Source organism: Canis lupus, chromosome 10 (assembly GCF_011100685.1).
Source record: "Canis lupus familiaris isolate Mischka breed German Shepherd chromosome 10, alternate assembly UU_Cfam_GSD_1.0, whole genome shotgun sequence".
Lineage (NCBI taxonomy): Eukaryota > Metazoa > Chordata > Mammalia > Carnivora > Canidae > Canis > Canis lupus.
The window spans coordinates 49,660,021-49,678,708 of record NC_049231.1 but is presented as its reverse complement, the minus strand read 5'-3'; the positions used below and the strand labels follow the sequence as shown (position 1 = coordinate 49,678,708).

The 18,688-nt window shown below is 47.1% G+C and overlaps 1 protein-coding gene across 1 annotated transcript in view; it reads right to left on the bottom strand.

Moving 5' to 3' along the window:
* EPAS1 (endothelial PAS domain protein 1) overlaps positions 1-18,688 on the bottom strand; it is an 85,920-nt gene that overhangs the window by 10,816 nt on the left and 56,416 nt on the right. Inside the window, exons 4-8 of the mRNA XM_038551203.1 lie at positions 17,645-17,796; positions 17,176-17,260; positions 13,433-13,551; positions 13,111-13,316; positions 4,150-4,256 (exon numbers count right to left, since the gene is read on the bottom strand). Of these exons, the coding sequence (XP_038407131.1) occupies positions 4,150-4,256; positions 13,111-13,316; positions 13,433-13,551; positions 17,176-17,260; positions 17,645-17,796 (669 nt within the window). The remainder of the gene's footprint in view (positions 1-4,149; positions 4,257-13,110; positions 13,317-13,432; positions 13,552-17,175; positions 17,261-17,644; positions 17,797-18,688) is intronic.

Genomic DNA, 18,688 nt, shown 5'->3' with positions numbered 1-18,688 from the left:
TGTGTACGACGCTTTGCAGTGTTCAAAACTGTCTCAAGATGAGCTCATTGCTGCAAAGCAACTAGAACTGCCTGGCACATAAGCCGTCCGTAAGGATCAGTGTTCTCATCGGCTCACCTAACATGCAATGACCCCGTGAGGTGTCTCTCGTGATTCCTGTTTTATATCTGAAGAAACTGAGGCCGAGAACTCCCGGGTAGTTTGCCGAAAGGGCCCCTCAGTGGCAACAGTAGACAGGATCACAGTCCACATGAAAGACTCCCAATCGAAGCTTTCGGGGTTTGGTTTTCATTTTTAAAATCAACTTCAGGGAGGTCTTAATCCACCTGTGATAGACAGGCACCTACCTGAAGCATACAGGGCAACGAGTTTTGACAAACAACTATCACCACCATCAGAGGTAAACAGCTTTCCCATCAGCCCGCCACCACCAAACTCCTGAGGCCTCTGCCACTCATCCCCATCGCCACCCCGGCTCCCAAGGCCACCCCTGATCTGTCTTGTGTCACTATGTGCTGCTCTTCTCTCCATCTGCATATAAGTGGCATCGTACAAGAGTATGTACTCTTTTGTGTCTGGCTTCTTTTCACCCAGCATGTTTTCCAGATTCCTCGTGTTGCAGGGATTCATGGTTTGTTCCTTTTTACTGATGAGCTGTATTCCATTGTATGGAGGTACCATAATGGGTTTATCCATTCACCTGTAGATGGATGTGTAAGTTGTTTTCAGTCTTTTTGTTTGTTTGTTTAGGAGGAATAAATCTGCTATAAACACTTGTGTATACACATCTTTGTATGGACTGTGGGTGCAGCTGGGGAGAACGGCGGCCAGATCACAGGCTAAGTACATGCTTTCTTTTAGGCAGCTGCCACATTCTTTTCCAAAGTGACCTGTATCACCCTGGTCTAGTTGTTTGTTTGTTTTTAACACAACCCTGGGCCCCCAAGAGGAGAGAGATCGTCGTCTTTTGACATGAAAGGAACTAAGGCTAGGGTGACTGTGGCCTGCTTAACAGGCCAGTAGCAACGCAGTATGAGCTGGACCACCACACTGCCAGCCCAGCACTCTCTGCGTCCCCCGAGCCGCCATCCACTGGGAAGCCTCCATTTGCAATTGGTCCTGCTGCAGAGAAACGATTCTTGCACAATTTCAAGTGCCTGGAGTTAACTTATTTAGACGGATCTTAATGCAGACAAAGTTCAGGGCTCTTAACTCTTTTTGATGAAGCAGCACAGTGAGCAAAGGTCTTAACTGCATTTCTCGTGATTGCAGGCGAGGGCCTGCTCTGGCAGTAGAATGTAATTATGCCTGCTTTCTAACCATCTGCTCATTAATGCCAGCCTTGGTGAGGGGCCTGCTCCTTGGTAGATAGGCCATTTATGGCCTTTAATCTTGTTTTCCTAAGAGCACATAATGTCCTCACACAACAAAGAGAAACTGCCCCCCCAACTCTCCCCAACCCCTACCCTCTCCCCCCTGACACCCCCCCCCCCGCCAGAGTAACAATGTATAAATTACTAATCCATTTGGAAATGATGGCTTTCAATTATCTCAATCTGGTTTGAGGACAGAGCTTCCCCAGTAATTTCGACAGTAAACGTTCACAGGCTAAAACACACATTCACGTGGAAACTTGGGATGCTGGCGTATAAACCTGGACTGGCCTCTAAGTTGGACCTTCAATTATTCCACAGCATTAGTGTGAGTCTGTGGTACAACTCTATTTGCACAAACCCAATGGCACACACACATACACACAGAGAGATGGAGAGACAGAAATAGATGCTTCTGTTTTAGCTGGCATTAACCCAATTTTCAACCCACGCAGACTTCCCTCTACTGGATTTGGGTTTGCTGGTACGAGGCCGCTGAGCTCAGAGCAGCTTTACTTGGCTCCATCAGGAGAAGAAGGGAGCCTATGATTTCTGTTTGGGTTGTGAATTCCCTTTAAGTGTTCCTAATGCTTAAATATACGGATTCAATAAAAAGCACCATATTTCCCCTTGGAGTCAGCGGGAAACTGGTAAGACAAATTTTTATCCCAGCTCAAAATGTTTTAAGGATCAAAGATTTTTAAGGAGGAGGAGAAAATCCTTTACCATGCCTAGTTGAGAAGTCATCATTTTTCTTCCTTTTGATAGCAGTGTCCTCGGCTCTTTTTACCCCAGAAGACAAAGTACAATACTGTCCTCCAGGAATTCCCAGAAACTTTTATTATTGCCCCGTGCTTTGACTTCACCCCTGGCTGAAGAAGAAAGCTGGACCTTTCTCCAATTTTACGTGTAAGGAGGAAAGGCCCAGGAAGCCAGGCCCTGGGGAATCCATGAGTCAACTGGGTCAGGGCCCAGGTCTTGCAGTTGCAGTGTCAGGATGACTTTGGGAGCAAGGACCACCATGTAACAGAAAAGCATGGGGAATCCCAGCATGCAGGCTGGAACCACATCCTAATTTCAAAGTTGGGGCAGGCTAGGGTTGGGTCACATCCACAGGCACATGAAGGTAACTTTACCTCCATCCCCCATTCTCTGGGTCCCTGAGTGAGGCTGGATCTAGGCTGGTTGGGTTTTTTTTTTCCTGCCAGCCAGTATAGTGAGAAACTTCTCTGAGATATCATAAGGGGCTTTGTTGTTTTGTCAGCTCAAACCCCAAAGCCACAAGGAAAAAGCAGAGAGACCAATTAGAAAGAGAAGATCTCAGTCCATCAGAGGATATTAGCTGTGCTCACACACAATTTATGGGTTGCTAACCTGTTAGCTGCTCTGAACTCAGCTGTCCTGAGGATAGACAATGGATTTAGAAACAACAGACACACAGCAGCATCGCCATTTTCTCTACCAACACTCCAAACCACAGCGAATCTTGGGGTCCCAAGACCAACCAGGCCACTGTGAATCCTGTTAAGACTTACCCATTTTTAATCCTCCTACGATCCTCTCGACACCTCTGTCTGCACTACTGTCAGTACTTATTTTGAAGCATTCTTTCCCAAATACATGTATTACTCTTGGGTTTATTGCTGACTTAGTGCCTGCATTTTATCAAACAGTGCTAGACACTGAGGCTAAAGATATGAGCCACTTTGTTCCCACAGAGCCCACAACCCTCCTCTTCCTTCCGAAATGAGATCCCTTCAGTTGATGAGCAATCCTATAAATTCCTATGTCCCCCAGCTGGCCAAGTATAGGGTTATAAGCCCAAAGTCCTTGCACGTTGACGGGCTGCATGGATTCAAGGAGACTGTCTTGGATCACCTGCAAAGGGGAAGGCTACTTTGGGAATACGGGCCAAGTGAAGGCACTAGAGTTGCCCTGTGCCATCTAGTAGCCACTACCCAAGTGTGGGTGTTTAAATTTAAGCAAAATTAAATTTCTAAAAATTCAGACCTTTGGGTATACTAGACACTTCATGTGGGCTATACAGATGTAGAACATCTCCATTGCAGAAAGCTCTACTGGACAGCCCTGTTCTAGTATCCTTTCATAACTCAGGCTTTCTTTCAAGTTACAAAGCACAGTGTCCATATGCCACCACTAGTTTGCCTGGACAGCCTCAGACTGAGTTCTCTGATTCAGCAAGCGAGCTCTTGGAGAACCACGGCCTACCTCAACACGTGTTACAGTGCTGCCCTACTACCTTTGCCTGTTTAGCCCCATCCTCCCCCATTCTTCAAGGCCCAACTCAACGGCTCCACCCTTTCCTTTCCTGAACTCTCCCAGGCCACCTCTTCTCTGAACGGGTATACTTGCTTCTACAGCATACAACCCAGTTGACTTCATGTCCTCTTGTATTGTTCTCTACAGGGTTGTCTGTCTCACAGGGCTGTGCAAATTGCTGACTGCACAAGGGTGCTGGGTAGAAGTGAAATGTGGGGACCGAGATTCAGCCCACCTTTGACTCTAAGCTTTGTGCCGTGGTGTGGGGGTATCCCCCTGGGGGATGGGCCCTTTTCCTGATTTGTGTGAAGTTGTCACCTGGGCTGGTGGCAGCCTCAGTTCTCTAATCATTCTGAGGGCACAGGTCTTGTCTGTCACACATGATGACGGCTCGATGAAGGAGGGAAGGTCTTCCCTGGTCTCACAGGTCACACCCCACTCAAGGCCATATTCCACAGATATGAGGGAGCCACACAGGGGTGCTCCAGGAACTTACGGTTCTGGTGACTTTTGGTCATGTTCTCTGAGTCCAGAGCGTGGTAGAACTCATAGGCTGAGCGGCCAAGCAGCTCCTCGGGGTGGTAACCAACCAGTTCTGTGATTCTAAATGAAGAAAAAAATATATATGGGGAGAGAGCCTATATGAATGTGGGCAGGGGCTCAAGGAGCTAAATCCAGAAGGTAAATCAAATGCACACATTCAGATGAAAACACTTCAGGCTTCCTGGTCACCCCATTCATCCAAATTAAAAAACAAAAACAAAAACATGGTGGTCAACCTTCAATTGTGCTTCCGCCCAACCTCTACCCCTCCTGAAGTCATGTTTGGAGAGTCAGGGGATTTCCTAGCCCCCACCTCCAATATACACATACACCTAGTCTCCCAACGACCCCTGGAAGGGACTCTCACACCCCTCACCCCCCAGTTTGTGCTGATGAGGGAGATCCAGGGAGAGCAGACAATCTGCTTGGTGTCCACACAACTGTCCAAGGATAGAATAAGAATGATTACCAGATCGAGTTTATTCTACTTCTGGGTGATATAAATGAAAAGTGAAAATAGTGTGGCTTCGGTGGGGAAGAGTGTGGAGTCGGCCTTTGCATGGTAGGCAGCGAGTTAAAAGGAAGCCGGGCGGGAGAGCCCACCCTGTCTTGTGCATGATCTTCACTCCTCTGAGTGCCTTTCCTCAGGTGCTGCCTGGTGACCACAGGAACTTCTTGGACATTGGGTTTGCCTTCCACGGTACTTTACCTGCTCCTCCCCATTTCAAGGAAAGGAGGGTGGGCGGGAAGTGCTGAGAGGAAAAGATATGAAATCAAGGTAGTAGAAATGCAGCTCCTCATTACAACTTGATAGGTGGGCAGCTCTGAAATGACAGGGCTCGAGTGGCCTAAATGTCCCTTTCTTCCTCCTGTATGGTGTCTAGGTCTCATGGGAAGTGGGCAGAGAACAGACAAATGTGGAGAACCATGAAGGATCACTTAACACTCTTAGGGCTCCTTGCTCTGTTCCAGAATCATTGAAGAAGCCCCACCCAAGAACCACCAGATTAGCCACTTTCCCACATCACACCTACATATCAATTCTTGTAAGCTTTGCTGTCTCCTGCAGTTTTTCTAATGGGCTCATTGTCTTGTTTACTTGGCCTGCCACAAGTCAGAAGGGATGCTATACTCTTATGATTACAAGCTCTATTTCAGAATGCAGGGCTTCGGGATCCAGCCCTGTCATTTATCCACGTTGGAAATTAACAACACAGAGGGGGAAGTAAAAGCAGAGAGCACAGAGCAGAGAGGCAGGGGCTCCTCGGTTCCTGTCCCTAGTCTCTCCCCTCTCCAAAGTGCCTCTGCATATATCTCCCAGAATTAAAATATGTGTATGTGTATATTGGAGGTGGGGGCTAGGAAATCCCGACTCTCCCAAAATAGGATGGAGATCCTATTTCCATCTTGTGCGCCCCATGTAAGTATCTACCGCTTTCCCTATCACCAACCCCTGTTGACCACTATCATTACCATGATCAAAGGTAAATATACCGGCAGCCCAAGTGGCTCAGCGGTTTAGTGCTGCCTTCCGCCCAGGGAGACCTGGGATCGAGTCTCATGTCGGGCTCCCTGGATGGAGCCTGCTTCTCCCTCTGCCTGTGTCTCTGTTTCTCTCTCTCTCTCTCTCTCTCTCTCTCTCTGGGTCTCTCATGAATAAATAAAATCTTAAAAAAAAAAAAAAAAAAGGTAAATATACTCCACCTAACTTCCAGGACCCTCTGGAGTCTGGTCTCCAACTTCCATGCGATGTGAGTTTCACCTAACCTGCAGCATGTGTTACACCCTGTGCCCTGGCAGACTGCTCCGCTCCAAGCCCCCCACACCCAGCACACCCATTCTTGCTGCAGAACGTCGCCACCTTCTTTTCTCCTCTCTTCTCCAAGCCTTGATGACGGCAAGGCCAGCTTATGGCCTGGCCCTCTCCATTGAGCCCTCTCTCATTCCCCCAGCCCCCAGTGATGTCTCCTCATGAAGCCCTAATAGGTGAACCCATGTCAGAGAATTACCGACGTCTTAGGCTGCCAACCCCTGAGCTCAGGGACCACTTTCTTCTTCGGCCTTGCCTATAATGCGTGCTCAGTACGTACTTGAGTAGCTGGCCGGTGGACTGATTCTCTCTTAGGACCCACAGTATAGCCAGAGCCCTGTCTGTCCCAGGACTCCCAAGGGATCTGGGTGATAAAGCTCTACTTTTTCTCCTAGAATGTGATTAACTCTGTCAATGGATGTCGGTGTGTGCGTACACACACACACACAGCTCTCAGCAGGACCCCTCATGATATTCAATCCATCCTTTCTTCATTCTGGAAGGCATGTCTGGTGAAGAGAAAAACTCTCTGCCTAGGTGGGACTTAGGGGTTAAAGCCCTTGTCAAACAAGGGGCAGCCCAGTGGGGCTGAGCGGCTTAGGCCTCAGCTGATTCAGCCCGGTGGAGATTTCTCCAGTGAGATTCCAGCAGTTTGCTTGCACCAGCCAGTGGCTCTCAGACCTGGAGGATGTGTCCCCTCACTTGGCCCAGAGCAGAGAGGTCTCTGACCTCATCAGCAACAGACCTGTTCCTTGGCAGCCCGATCCAGGGCTGCTGCCCTATAGCATCTTAGCGACGTGGAGACTGGGGGAGAACAGGAGGCTGATAGAGCAGTGCTGGTCCTTCCTTCCCTACAACCACGCAGCTTTCCAGTCGGGTCTGGTGCCTCTTGGAGCTTAAGCCTGGGAATAGGAACTGTACCAGTGGGCCCTGCTGACAGGAGGCTGGCCGTCAACAGGCTTGCCGATTTGCCAGATAAATTGCTTCTGTTCTTGGGCAGGGCTAGAATTTTCTAGAGACCCTCAAAAGTAAGGCTCTTCTGGAAAAGATATAGCACCACTCCCTGAAGAAATGAACTTTTCTTTCAAGATTAGAATCTTTAAAGCGTCCAAAGTAAATGTTTATTATAATCAGCCTCGTAATATGACATCTTTAAAATCTAATTACTGTACCATGCATTCAAAGGCACACAATGGGCATGTTTTGGAAATGGACAAACAAACCGAGACTTCAGAATTGCCAGCTAGCTTCCCAGGAGTGGCCTTCATTTATCTTGTCAACTAAAATAAATATTTAATGTCTCCTTCTTCATTTCTTTAAACAGACTACTATAAAAACTGGGAAATACACATACCCCAAACACAATTGAAGAACATTCGAGTTGTCAAACTTCACAAAGCCAGGAAACCCCAACTTGAAGCTAATGGTCATTCGCCTCCAACTGCAGGCACGCAGACGCCAGTGGGGAGGTTAATGAACCCGGCTTGTTTATAGGGTCAGCTACTGTAATTCGGAGGGCCTTCCCTGCTAATGTCCCCGGGTCCCAGAGAAGCCTGTGGAGCTGGGCTGTGATAACAGTTTCATCTGCTCTCTCCATCAAGGGCAGGGAAACTGTTTTCTTTCTTTTCCTCTTTCTCTCTCTCTCTCTCTCTCTCTTTCTTTCTCTCTTTCTTTCTTTCTTTCTTCCTTTCTCTCTCTTTCTCTCTCTTTCTCTCTTTCTCTCTTTCTTTCAGCCCTGACTCACTGGAAAAAAAAAAATCAGCCTGGGGTCCACTCAAATTTAAAAAGTCAACTCAGTAGGGCTGTTCTGTTTCTGAGAAGTGGGAAAAGTAAAGAGGCTTCATTTACCAGATTTCAGAAATGAGAATGGAGGTCACTCTTTACCAGTAAAGTAGAAGAAAGAGCTCAAAGATGAGCTGGGGAGAGAGATGGAGACACCGACAGGCAGTCACAGGAGGCAGAGAAAGAAGGAAGAAAACAGAAAATATGGAGGAAAAAGGTCATTATATTCTCAAGTGTTTCACCAAGTAAATATGTGGGTCAGACCGCCGGGCTTTGGACTTCAGGATTAAATATGTCTTCATAATGTAAGATGACAGTTACTCATCATCCTGCAACCGTTCTCTACCCTTAAATGCTCAGAGGCTCATTTCAACACGGATTCCCTGCTCCTGAGTGCCAGGAAGAAAATGATTCTCTTGGCTACAGTGTCCAGGCTGTTGCCTCAACCGGCAGAGGGAATCCAGCAAAGGCCGAGCTAATGAGATGGCCCGCTCCTCCTCCCGGTGAGACCGCCAAGCACCCATGCACCCGGGACGCCAGCGCCCTGACTGCAGACACCCCTGCCTGGAGTCAGACGAGGTCTGGCTGTGCTTTTTTACCCGTTCCCTACCCGGGGAAAGGATCTGTTAAGTCAGTTAATCATGTAAACAAGATGGTTAGAGCATATTTTAAACTATTTAAGAGGATAAAAGTTTTAGGAGCTTTGTTTTCCAAAGAATGCATTTGCTAATAAACCATGCTTATATTAAAGTCTGCTTTCTTTCCTTCCACAATTCTGGTGATGGCCTCTCCCGGGCAACAACCCGATTCACTTCATTTTGGTTTCTCTATGTGCTCATAAGCTTTGGTGGCGTTTTCCCCAATAATACCCAGACCCATAATACTCAGATTTCAGTGCTTTCAGCTTATATATATTTTTACACAGATTTCACTTGCCTTAAACAATGGTACCTATGCCCTATATTTTCCTCGAATGTTATATGGTCACATAAAATCTTATACAACCAGCTTTGCCGTTAAGGGACAATTAGTTTTCACCTTGGTGGTATGACATGTTACAGGTGTGGTGACTTTATACCTAGAAAGACCGCCCTACCTCAATCCTGGACTGACCCTGCTCTGAGTGGCACCAAAGGCCTCCCGTGGCCTTTTATTACCTTGAGACCCACATGCAGTAAGAAGTTTGCCTCAAATTGTAGCAAGAGAGGAGCAGATGGTGTAGAAGGAATCATTTTTGAATTACGAGGTCGATTAAACTTTGAAATGAATTGCAAAGAGAATTTGTAGAGCTGCCTCTTCGAGGGAGTATTTGACACAGACTAGACAGGATAACATCTAAGCATTTCTCATATATATGCTAAAACTCTGGGTTGATTTCAGAACACTCTCATCCAGAGGAGACACATACACAGGGAGAGTGCTCAAAGTTTCTTCTAACTCAGGGATTTAGAGAAATTCACTATACCCTCTTATGTAAGATGTGTGCAGAAAGGCTAAGAAATGTGTAGGTCTGCAAAAATATTTTGAATATACTATATAGGAAACTAAGAAAGTACACATAATATATTAATCTCAAAGATCTCTCTGGATTTTAAAATTCCACCCATTCTCTAAAAAAGTACAATAAAAATAATTTATTAAATGTATCTCATTATGCAATGAAGGTATATAATCTTTTACTATTAATCTGCCTTAGGTTGACCGATTTTCTTCTTGGATTTCAAAATTCTTGCCTTTGAGGTGTTTTGATGTGTATGTATCTTACACCTCATGGCTCTTTATAATTTTCTTCACTGACCTTTTCTATATGATCTCCAGCTCTTCTCTGTCACTATTATTATCTGTACCATTCCTGACTTCTTTGCATAAAAGGAAGTCATCATATATTTGAGCCAGGCATCTCGAATTTGTGATCTGAAACACGGGCATCTTAACTTATCCAATTTATTAAATTTCTGGTGTTATTATGCCTTCTGTTGCCTTAATCCAATGGCAAAACAGGGCATTCTTTAACTGTAAAGATGTCATGATCCTCTTCATTAATCTGAAATTTTCACTGTTAACTGTGATACCATTTTCTCCCTATTGTTACTGATCCTATCTATACAATCTGCTTTTAAAATTTGTTTCTCAGGTACAGGAAGACGACTACAACCGACAAAATCACAGTGGGATTCTGTGTATTTATTTCTCAGCCAGCCCATCCTCCTTGATGCCGGGTTCCCTTCACAGTGACCCTCTTTCGCCGCTAGGTGGCACCTCCCCATGAATTTAAGAACCACTCCATTTTAGAGTCAAACTTTTGGGAATAAATTTGACTTATTCCCCCTTTTCAGTGAACGCAATGCTCTACTTTGTACCATTCCCTGTGGTCCATTCAGTTGTTGGTGTCTCAATATCTAAACTTTTTGGAGATCAGGAAAAAGCTCTTTTACTTCTTTGATATAATAGTCTCTGGCACAGGGCTAATTAGGTACACATCACGTGCTCAGTAAATATGTTTGTTCACTGGTTGCTCAGTATTTTAGGAAAGGGAGTAGAACGGTTCTATATGAGTCATAAATGGAGAAAGTTTGTCATCGATCATAGCAATATAATCAGGACATCCCCCTTCAGCCTTGCCACCACTTTGCTTCCCTGGTCAAGAGCAGTCAACCACACATATAAATGTGACAGACGTGAAGTGTCACAGAATTCACGTTTTAAAATGTTTACTATGTTTTAGATAATTACAAGACTTAATATGGTCCTCTGACCCTTTATTAAGGGAAGCAAGACAAACGCGTTCTGAGTCATCTGCGTGCCTGTACTCAACTCCAGATGCTTCAGAGTTGGTTGTTTCAGGTTCCATCAACTCTGGGATGAGTTCAATGTAAGATCTCAGCCTGCTTTTCTCTCTTTTGTTTTATTTCCCTCCCCTCTCTGTCCTCCCCTTCCCTTTTCTCCATAACCTTTTTCTTTTTGCATTTGATTATGTCTGTGGTCTTTCTACATTGAAGAAAAAGTGCTAAACCAGCTTTAAGAATGACTTAGTGGATTCTGATTGCCTTACATTTTATCAGATTCTTTCAATTTTCCTTATGGGAAAGTAATCCCCTTGTGGGAAATCATAGCCCCTCAATGTGTGTTAGTCGTCATCAAATTGAGCAAATTCCTAGATTTAACAGAAAATGGAAAGCATTTACCCCCATTAGCTATCTTATATAAATGTTGGGTTTTGAAGCATTGATCTCAGAAGGGTATTAAGGAAACAGAGAAAGAGAGAGAGAGAGAGAGAGCGCATGCTTGCACTTGTGTGTTTGCATACCTTACCCCATTCTAATGAGAGTGAAAACAAAACAAGCTACCAAAACCAAAAAATCCCAGTCTTCATCAAAGCAATAGAGAAATAGCACTTAGGGATTAAGGATTTATAACAGTCACTTTATAAACTGTCTAAGCCAGGTCTGTGCCCTTGTTAACTAATCTGCTAATCAGTTAAACACAACTTCCGTGAGGCACAGCATTCTGTGTATTTAAGTGCCGCTGCGTTCATCCCTCCAGCACCACTGGACTCCGAGTTTGGGCCATGTAATTAGGTTTCTTAAAAGGCAAGATTTTGCTGAAAGTGCAATGTGTCCAGCAGCACTGAGAAGCAGTATCGCCCTCCGCACTCTGAGTCACAAAGCCCTAAATCACAGGTTCCCCCAAGCCAGTATCGACTCTGCCGATAAGCCCTGAGCCAGACTAAGCAAGCAGTGCATGCAAGGGTCTCTCCTATTCCGTGTCCCTTTCCTCTTCAACCACTGTGAGGCCCATTCCTCCTGTTTTTATCCCAAGCAAAGTTGCTTTCAGGAAATGACCTGAAACTCATTCAAAACAAGGCAATGAGTGGAAGACAACCTCCGATTACTCCTTTTGGAGATTTTTTTCTTCATTTTAACAAGACCAAAGTCTTTAAGCTTAAAAAAAAACCTCTCTCTTCTATTATCTAGAAATGATAAGTTATTTTCTCATACTGCAGAGTTTTCCCAGTGTTTGTGGGGTCACATTAGGGATGAGCTTCCCTCAGAGGGGTTACATGCAGCTCACATCGTCCCCAGCACTACAGCCACTGCTCTGGGCTGTACGGCAAAGGCATCCACAGTGCCACCCCTCCCTGGAGCCAGACCTGTGGGCCACACAGTGGCATTTCCCATGCCACCTCAATAGACTAGAGAGGGGTGCACATCATAGAACTGTGTCTTCTGCCCAAAATGCTCATTTGAATGCAAAGCCTCCATCTGAGAAATAACCTTACACACACACACGGATTTCTCTAGTGTCTGCCTTTGGAACAATCTTTATCTCCAATCTTCACCCTGGTCCCAATAATTACACTATTAACTACTGTAATCAGTGTTGTGTCAGAGTTCCAGGACAAAAGTCTTCATATGTGACATTTTCTCCCTATGAGGTTAGAGCACTTCTCTCTACTTAGAGAATGGCCTGCTGCCTCTAAGAGCCTGAGTCCTGGCACCATGGTCAGAACAGAGGACAGGTATGACTCAAGGATCCTTTCACATAAGTCCTTCAACTGTGCCTTACGTGGAGGCCAATTCTAAGAAGGGACATATGCAATCTCAGGTACTCCTTCAACCACTTAAAATAAAAGAACAACTTATAGTGAGAATAACCGCTCACCCAAACATTGAACTTGAGCCCAGGCCATCTCACCAGAGCTGATACTCTGAACCACATCCCTCTCCCATAGAATTTCCATTGGGAGTTGGTTTTGAGGGTCAGGATCCAGCCTAGCTTCCTTCATCAAAAAGCCTTCAACATTAGGCTGAGCAGTGGCTGGAATGGAGGTGACACAGAAGGAGCAAAGGCTGATGGTAGAGCTCATTAAATGGAAGAGAACAGCGGAAGCTGTGCAGCCATGGGGCAGTTTCCAGGCCAGACCCCAAAGCTCCCAGCTGGCCTTTGAATTGCGAGTGCTGAGGGAGATGACTAGACTCCAGTCTCCTGGGAATGGAGACTGGCCTGGAAATTTCCTCAGGAGCCTGACACATAAGTGGAGGGCTCTGTATACACCACAACTGTCAACAGTGCTACACAGCACAACAGCTCAGCTCTGCTGTCTGCCCCTGACATTGCCCTCAATGGGGAACCACCAGATATGGTATGAGGGGCCCCTTAGCTGCACAGATGGGATGACATAGTAACACACATCCACAAACTTGTGCCCAGCAATGCAACATCCATTCCCCAGGCCCCTAGGTTTCCCACAGGCACAACCACACACACATACATGCAGGTGGAACACAGCCCTGCCATGGCACACACACTCCTGGGCCCCACCTGTCGTCACAGTAGGTGAACTTCATGTCCATGCTGTGGCGGCTCAGGAAGGTCTTGCTGTCCAGGGGGATGTCCATGTGTGATGGGTGCTGGATGGGTTCGCACATGATGATAAGGCAGGAGAGCAGGGGCTCCTTGTAGCTGCAGAGACTACTGTGAGGGGGGCAGTTGTTGTATACCTTCACCTGGCCAGTGCAGTGCAAGACCTGGAGACCAGCCATGGAGGGTCAGACGTGGGGCCAAAGAGCATGGTCTCAGGGTGGGGGCGGGGGTTCAGGGGGTGGGAGAAGGGGACCCCAGCCCCAGCCTGGCATCGTTCTACCTTCCAGGTGGCTGACTTGAGGTTAACGGTCCGGCCTCTGTTGGTGACTGTGCACTTCATCCTCATGAAGAAGTCCCGCTCTGTGGACATGTCTTTGCTTTTCTTCCCAAAACCAGGGCCTGGATGGGGAAGAGTAGAGGGAACTCTGAGTGGGGTGACTATGGTTTTACGTTTATATTCAGGAGAGGTGTCTTGGTGCCATTTTTCAGGTAATGTGTTGTTTCTATATCCCAAGAATCTGCTCCCTTAGCACCCGTGGCCTGCCATGAATTCTGAGTATCATCTTGGCCAGCGGACTCATGTTTTCTCATCTCTGGCTTGTCTCTCCAGCCGGAGTCTAAGCTCCTGAGGGCTGTTCCACTGCTTTGTTCCCCTCCTGCACCTAGTGCATAGTCAGAGCTCACTCCATGGTGGCCAGAATGGGGACACATCTCTCCTGGGGCAGGCTCATGTACCCTAGAAGGAACTCTAAGGGACAGTCGAGGTGAGACCACCATCTTCTCAAGGGGATAAACCTCTCAGATTAGAAATATCTCTCAGACACCCCCAGTTTATCCTCAGTCCTGTCCATCACTAACGTGAGCCTTCCGGTGCTGTTTTCAACCTGCCACAGCTGCATCCAGGACACAACGCCATCAGCTTTCTCCCTATGGTAACATGTGTCAAGGCTCAAGAGAGACTGCTGGCCTAAGCCTCCTGAGTTTGGTGAGCAAGTTCACTTTGAGGATGAACGCAGCACAGATCAGATCTTTTCTCAGCCAGAATTAAATAAATCACCAAGACAAATGACACAGCCTCCTTCCAGATAGTCTGCAAATGCCTGCTCACTCAGAGATTTCCCCACTTTCCATAAAACAAAGTGACGAATGCAGTCCACATCAGCTGAGTCCCCCTTGTCTGTGCCTAAATTCTGCCTCCACCACTACCATCTCCACCCTGGACCTTCCCAGGTACACTCCTGCCGCCTGGCCAGCATCACAGAACAAGCCAGAGCCTTTTTTTCCCCAAATGGTCACAAACCTCCATAATCCTCTAGAGGGCCCTGATTTATTTGATGGGTGTAACCACAAAGAGCTGTGTCAAATGGATTTTGGCATCTCTGACTCTATGTTAAACATTCCTAGGGGAGCCTGCTAAGTAAGAGAACAAAAGTGAGAAAGTGAATCTTCTTTTAAGAGAGAACATTTCTCCATCATGATTATAAAACCATCTCTTGGGATGCCTGGGTGGCTCAGTGGTTGAGGGTCTGCCTTTGGCTCAGGTCCTGATCCCGGGGTCCTAGGATGGAGTCCTGCATGGGGCTCCCTGCTGGGAGGCTGTTTCTCCCTCTGCCTGTGTCTCTGCCTCTGTGTGTCTCTCATGAGTAAATTTTTAAAAAATCTTTAAAAAAAATAAAAAATAAAACCATCTCTCCAAAACTTAATGATGTTCCTTCCAATTTTAATTCTCATAGGTAGGGTCTACCTATCATGAGATATTCTTGTATCCTGGGGTGTGGACCCACGCGAGGACTAGTTCAGGTGCTGGGAGTAAGTGGGCTGTAGGGACACGTGTGTGGCTGTGGCATGGGTTACTCTTGTTCCTCCCAACTTGCTAACCTCTGGATCCTCCCTCATTCTGCCATTTGGTTAATCTTTCTAAACGTGGCTCCAGTCAGATTACCCCAGCCCTGCTCAAAAACTTTCAAGAGCTCCCCTCGGTCTACAGGATAAAGTTCGAGGCCCTCCACCCAGCCTTCAAAGCCTTCTACAATTTGCCTCATGGTCTTATCTTCCTCTTGGTGTTCACACTAACCCATTGCTTCTAGCGCCAGTGAGTCCACTCAGGCCGGCACCTTCAATGAGGATTTGCTGATTCATGGAGTTTGATCCCAAGTCCTTGACACATGGACCTAGAGAACTAAAGTTCTACTCAGATAAACAGAGTAGAATCATGCTATGAATCATGGTACTTGAGAGCTGGAAGGTCCTAGACTTTGCCTGGTCCAACATCATTAATCTGAAAGGAGAGGTTCTGAGGAATAGGGCAATGCAATGACCCACTTCAGGTCTCACAGTCAGTCTGAGACTACGTCAGTGGCTGAACTCAGGCTGAGAACCAAAGGGCCAAAGGGTTTCTGGAGTGAAGAAGAGGAGACTTTGGACCTCCGTAGGCTTCCAGCACATGCTTTAGAAAGAGAATCAGAAAGTCTGACAGCCCCTGCCTCCTAGAAGCAGACAAGATTTTTAAGCATCACAGAGAAAACCCTGAACAGCCCATGGGGTGCCCTCCAGCCTGTGTGCTCAGGAGCCAGGTGGCCTGAGGCCTAGAGGTGGGGGAGCAGAGGGGCTGGGGGAGACCGCTAGGTGGGGAGGGGGTTGGAATTCTGTATGTTGCAGGCTCAGCCTGTCACAAGGGTGGAAGCAGGCCCTCGGAGTGCAGGCTTCGGCAGCGTGTGCCTCGCAGAAGCCCCGCCTCTCAGGCTTGGTGCCACGGCCTGTCATTCAGGCTGGACAAGCTCACACCCCACAGTAGGGACAGGCGAGAGATATTGAAGGAGATAGACCGACATGGGCCCATCTGCCCAGAACGGCGTGGGAATCTCTGGTTCAAAAGGGACCCTGAAAGTCACTGAGCCCTGCTTTCACTCAGAGCTTCAGTCCTCTTGGCAATATCCTCAACTGTGCCTATGCCTGAAGGTCCCCAGTGACAAGAGATGAAGCAGCAGCTCTGACAGTCATTGTGAAGTGCCTTCTGCTTATGGGGGCCCTTCCATCCACGGGCATCCACTGGATAGCCCCACAGGTAGGGCACAGTATGTGAGATCTTCTCAATTTCTTCTCTGTCAAAACTAGCTGTTGTGGGTCTTATTACCAGGAGACCAGATTCAAGCCTTGTCCTCCCGGGGTATCTAGGCTCCAAAGGTGGCCCCAGTGAGTCATGCCTCCCGATAGTCATGGCCTTGTGTACTTCCCTCCCACACCAAGCAGGGGCTGGCTTATAACTCCCTCTAACAACAGAATGGGGCAGAGTAATGCCGGGCCAGTTTCAGGATTAAGCCTTTAGAAAGTTTGGCAGCTTCTACTTTTGCACTTTGGGGGCCCTGAGTGGATGTATCAGAAGTCTGGAGAGGGAGGGGCTCTGGGGCTCCACAGAGTGAGAGAAAGATCCAGTCCTACCAGCAGCCCGGCTGAGTCCCAGCCTGCAGCTACTGGCAGAGGTGCAGGGGAGCCATTCTAGTCAATCCTCTTTGTACAACCCCCGGACAATGGCAGCGGCAGCCCAGCTGAATCACACAGAGCCAGGAACCACCCACAGAACCCAGAGTCATGATAGGTAATAAAATGATCATTTAAGCTACTATGTTTTGGGTGGTCTGTTATACAATGATAGACAAGAGCAATAGCTTTCGTGAACATCTGGGCACAGGGATGTGTACTGGTTTTGGTGGTGGGATTTGGCAGAGATGCTGGCCTCTTGGGAGGTGAGGCCTGCTGGAGACAGTGTCCTAACCCCAAAGACTACCCTCCTAGCATGGCATCAGTCACCACAAAGGGCTGGCCGAAGACAGCTCTGAGTGCCAAGTCCTTCTGGTACCCTCCATCTCATGCCATAAGCTCTGCTGGATATTTTAGGGATGCCAGTTTTTTTTCTGGATCATGATGACCAAGATCCATCAGCCCTCCATTTGTAGACAAAGGGAATGCAGATCCCCTCCCAGGTTGTATAAGAAGGAATAAAACACACAGTGAATAATACTTTACCACTTTTGAGACTCAGGTTCTCACGAATCTCCTCATGGTCACAGGGATGAGTAAAGTCAAAGATACTGTGTCCTGTTAGCTCCACCTGTTTCAAAAACAAGGTTGGGCTTCATTATTCCTAATACTGAAGAAGTTTCCAAGAGGCAGCTGAGCTACTGTCCAGGGTCAGGAGACAGAGAGCAGACTGAAGCAGGTCTTTTGTATCCCAATCCAGGGATGTGCACAGACATCTGGACATAACAAAGGACTGCTATTGATGACAAAGACCTGACTCCCAAGGGTTGGTTCACCAGCAATGCCAACCCTAACACCAGGGTTGTGTGTTCTTGAGGCTGGTAGCCTGAGGTCAGAAAGGAGCGGGGTGGGCACAGCCAGGGAAAGGTCAGGAGGGATGTGGCCAGAGCCTTCTACTCATTTCTACCCCTTCTACTCATTTTCTCCTTTTGAAAGAGCCAGAGGAGGGCATCACCTGTGTGAGTCCCATGAACTTGCTGATGTTTTCTGACAGAAAGATCATGTCTCCATCTTGGGTCACCACAGCAATGAAACCCTCCAACGCTTTCAGGTACAAGTTGTCCATCTGTTGGTTGGCCTCAGCTTCAGACTCATTTTCAGAGCACACTGGAAAGAGAGGGATAGTCGGACGACCTACATGAATGTGGTACTAAGATAGATGTGGCTGGTACAGACAAACATCTTCCAGGGATGCCTCAAAGACATTAAGTGGACTTTTCTGGAAATGCCCACTGCCAACCATCTAAGTGTCCAAACAGCAGGTATTTGATAAGCACCACTACACAGAGGACAACCTGACAGGGTTTTGCAGGAGGTGAGGCCATAGTGGCAGCATACTTCTGGAATGAGGGGTAATGGTGGCAGCAGGTGTCATGGATGTGACAGCAGTCACAGCAGCACTAGGAACCATAACCTTACCCACTAATGTACACGGGGCAATGACCACACTGAACATACTATATAATCTCTTCAATGCCTGTGAGGCAGGTACTATTCTTTGTCTCATCTTATAGGTGAGGCTTAGAGAGACGCACTCAATTATTTTCCTGAGGCTATAAAGATTGTGGTTAGTGGGCTCAGGCAGCTGAATCTAGCAGCTGGACTCCTAACCATGTATAGGCCTGGAGTCAAATAGACATAGCATCTATTCTTCTTCCTATTAGACTATGACTTTGACTAATGACCTCTTTGAACATCGGTTTCTTCCATCAGCCAAACAGAAATAACGATTTCCATCTTTTTGAGTTGTAAGGGTTAAGTAAGTATTTAAAATGCCAAGAACGCCACCAATCACTGTCATATTTTCTTCCCTTCTGCTCCCTCTAGGATACTGTCACTGCCCTAAAATTGCTCAAAGCCTAGGCAGGGGATGTGGAGCACACAGAAACTAAAATCTAAGTAAAAAACTCAGGGGCAACAGAGCTGGGTGACCAAAGAGGGGTGTAGACATAAAGTGCTGATGGGTTCAGAGAAGAGTGGGTCGTTTCGAGGTGGTCGG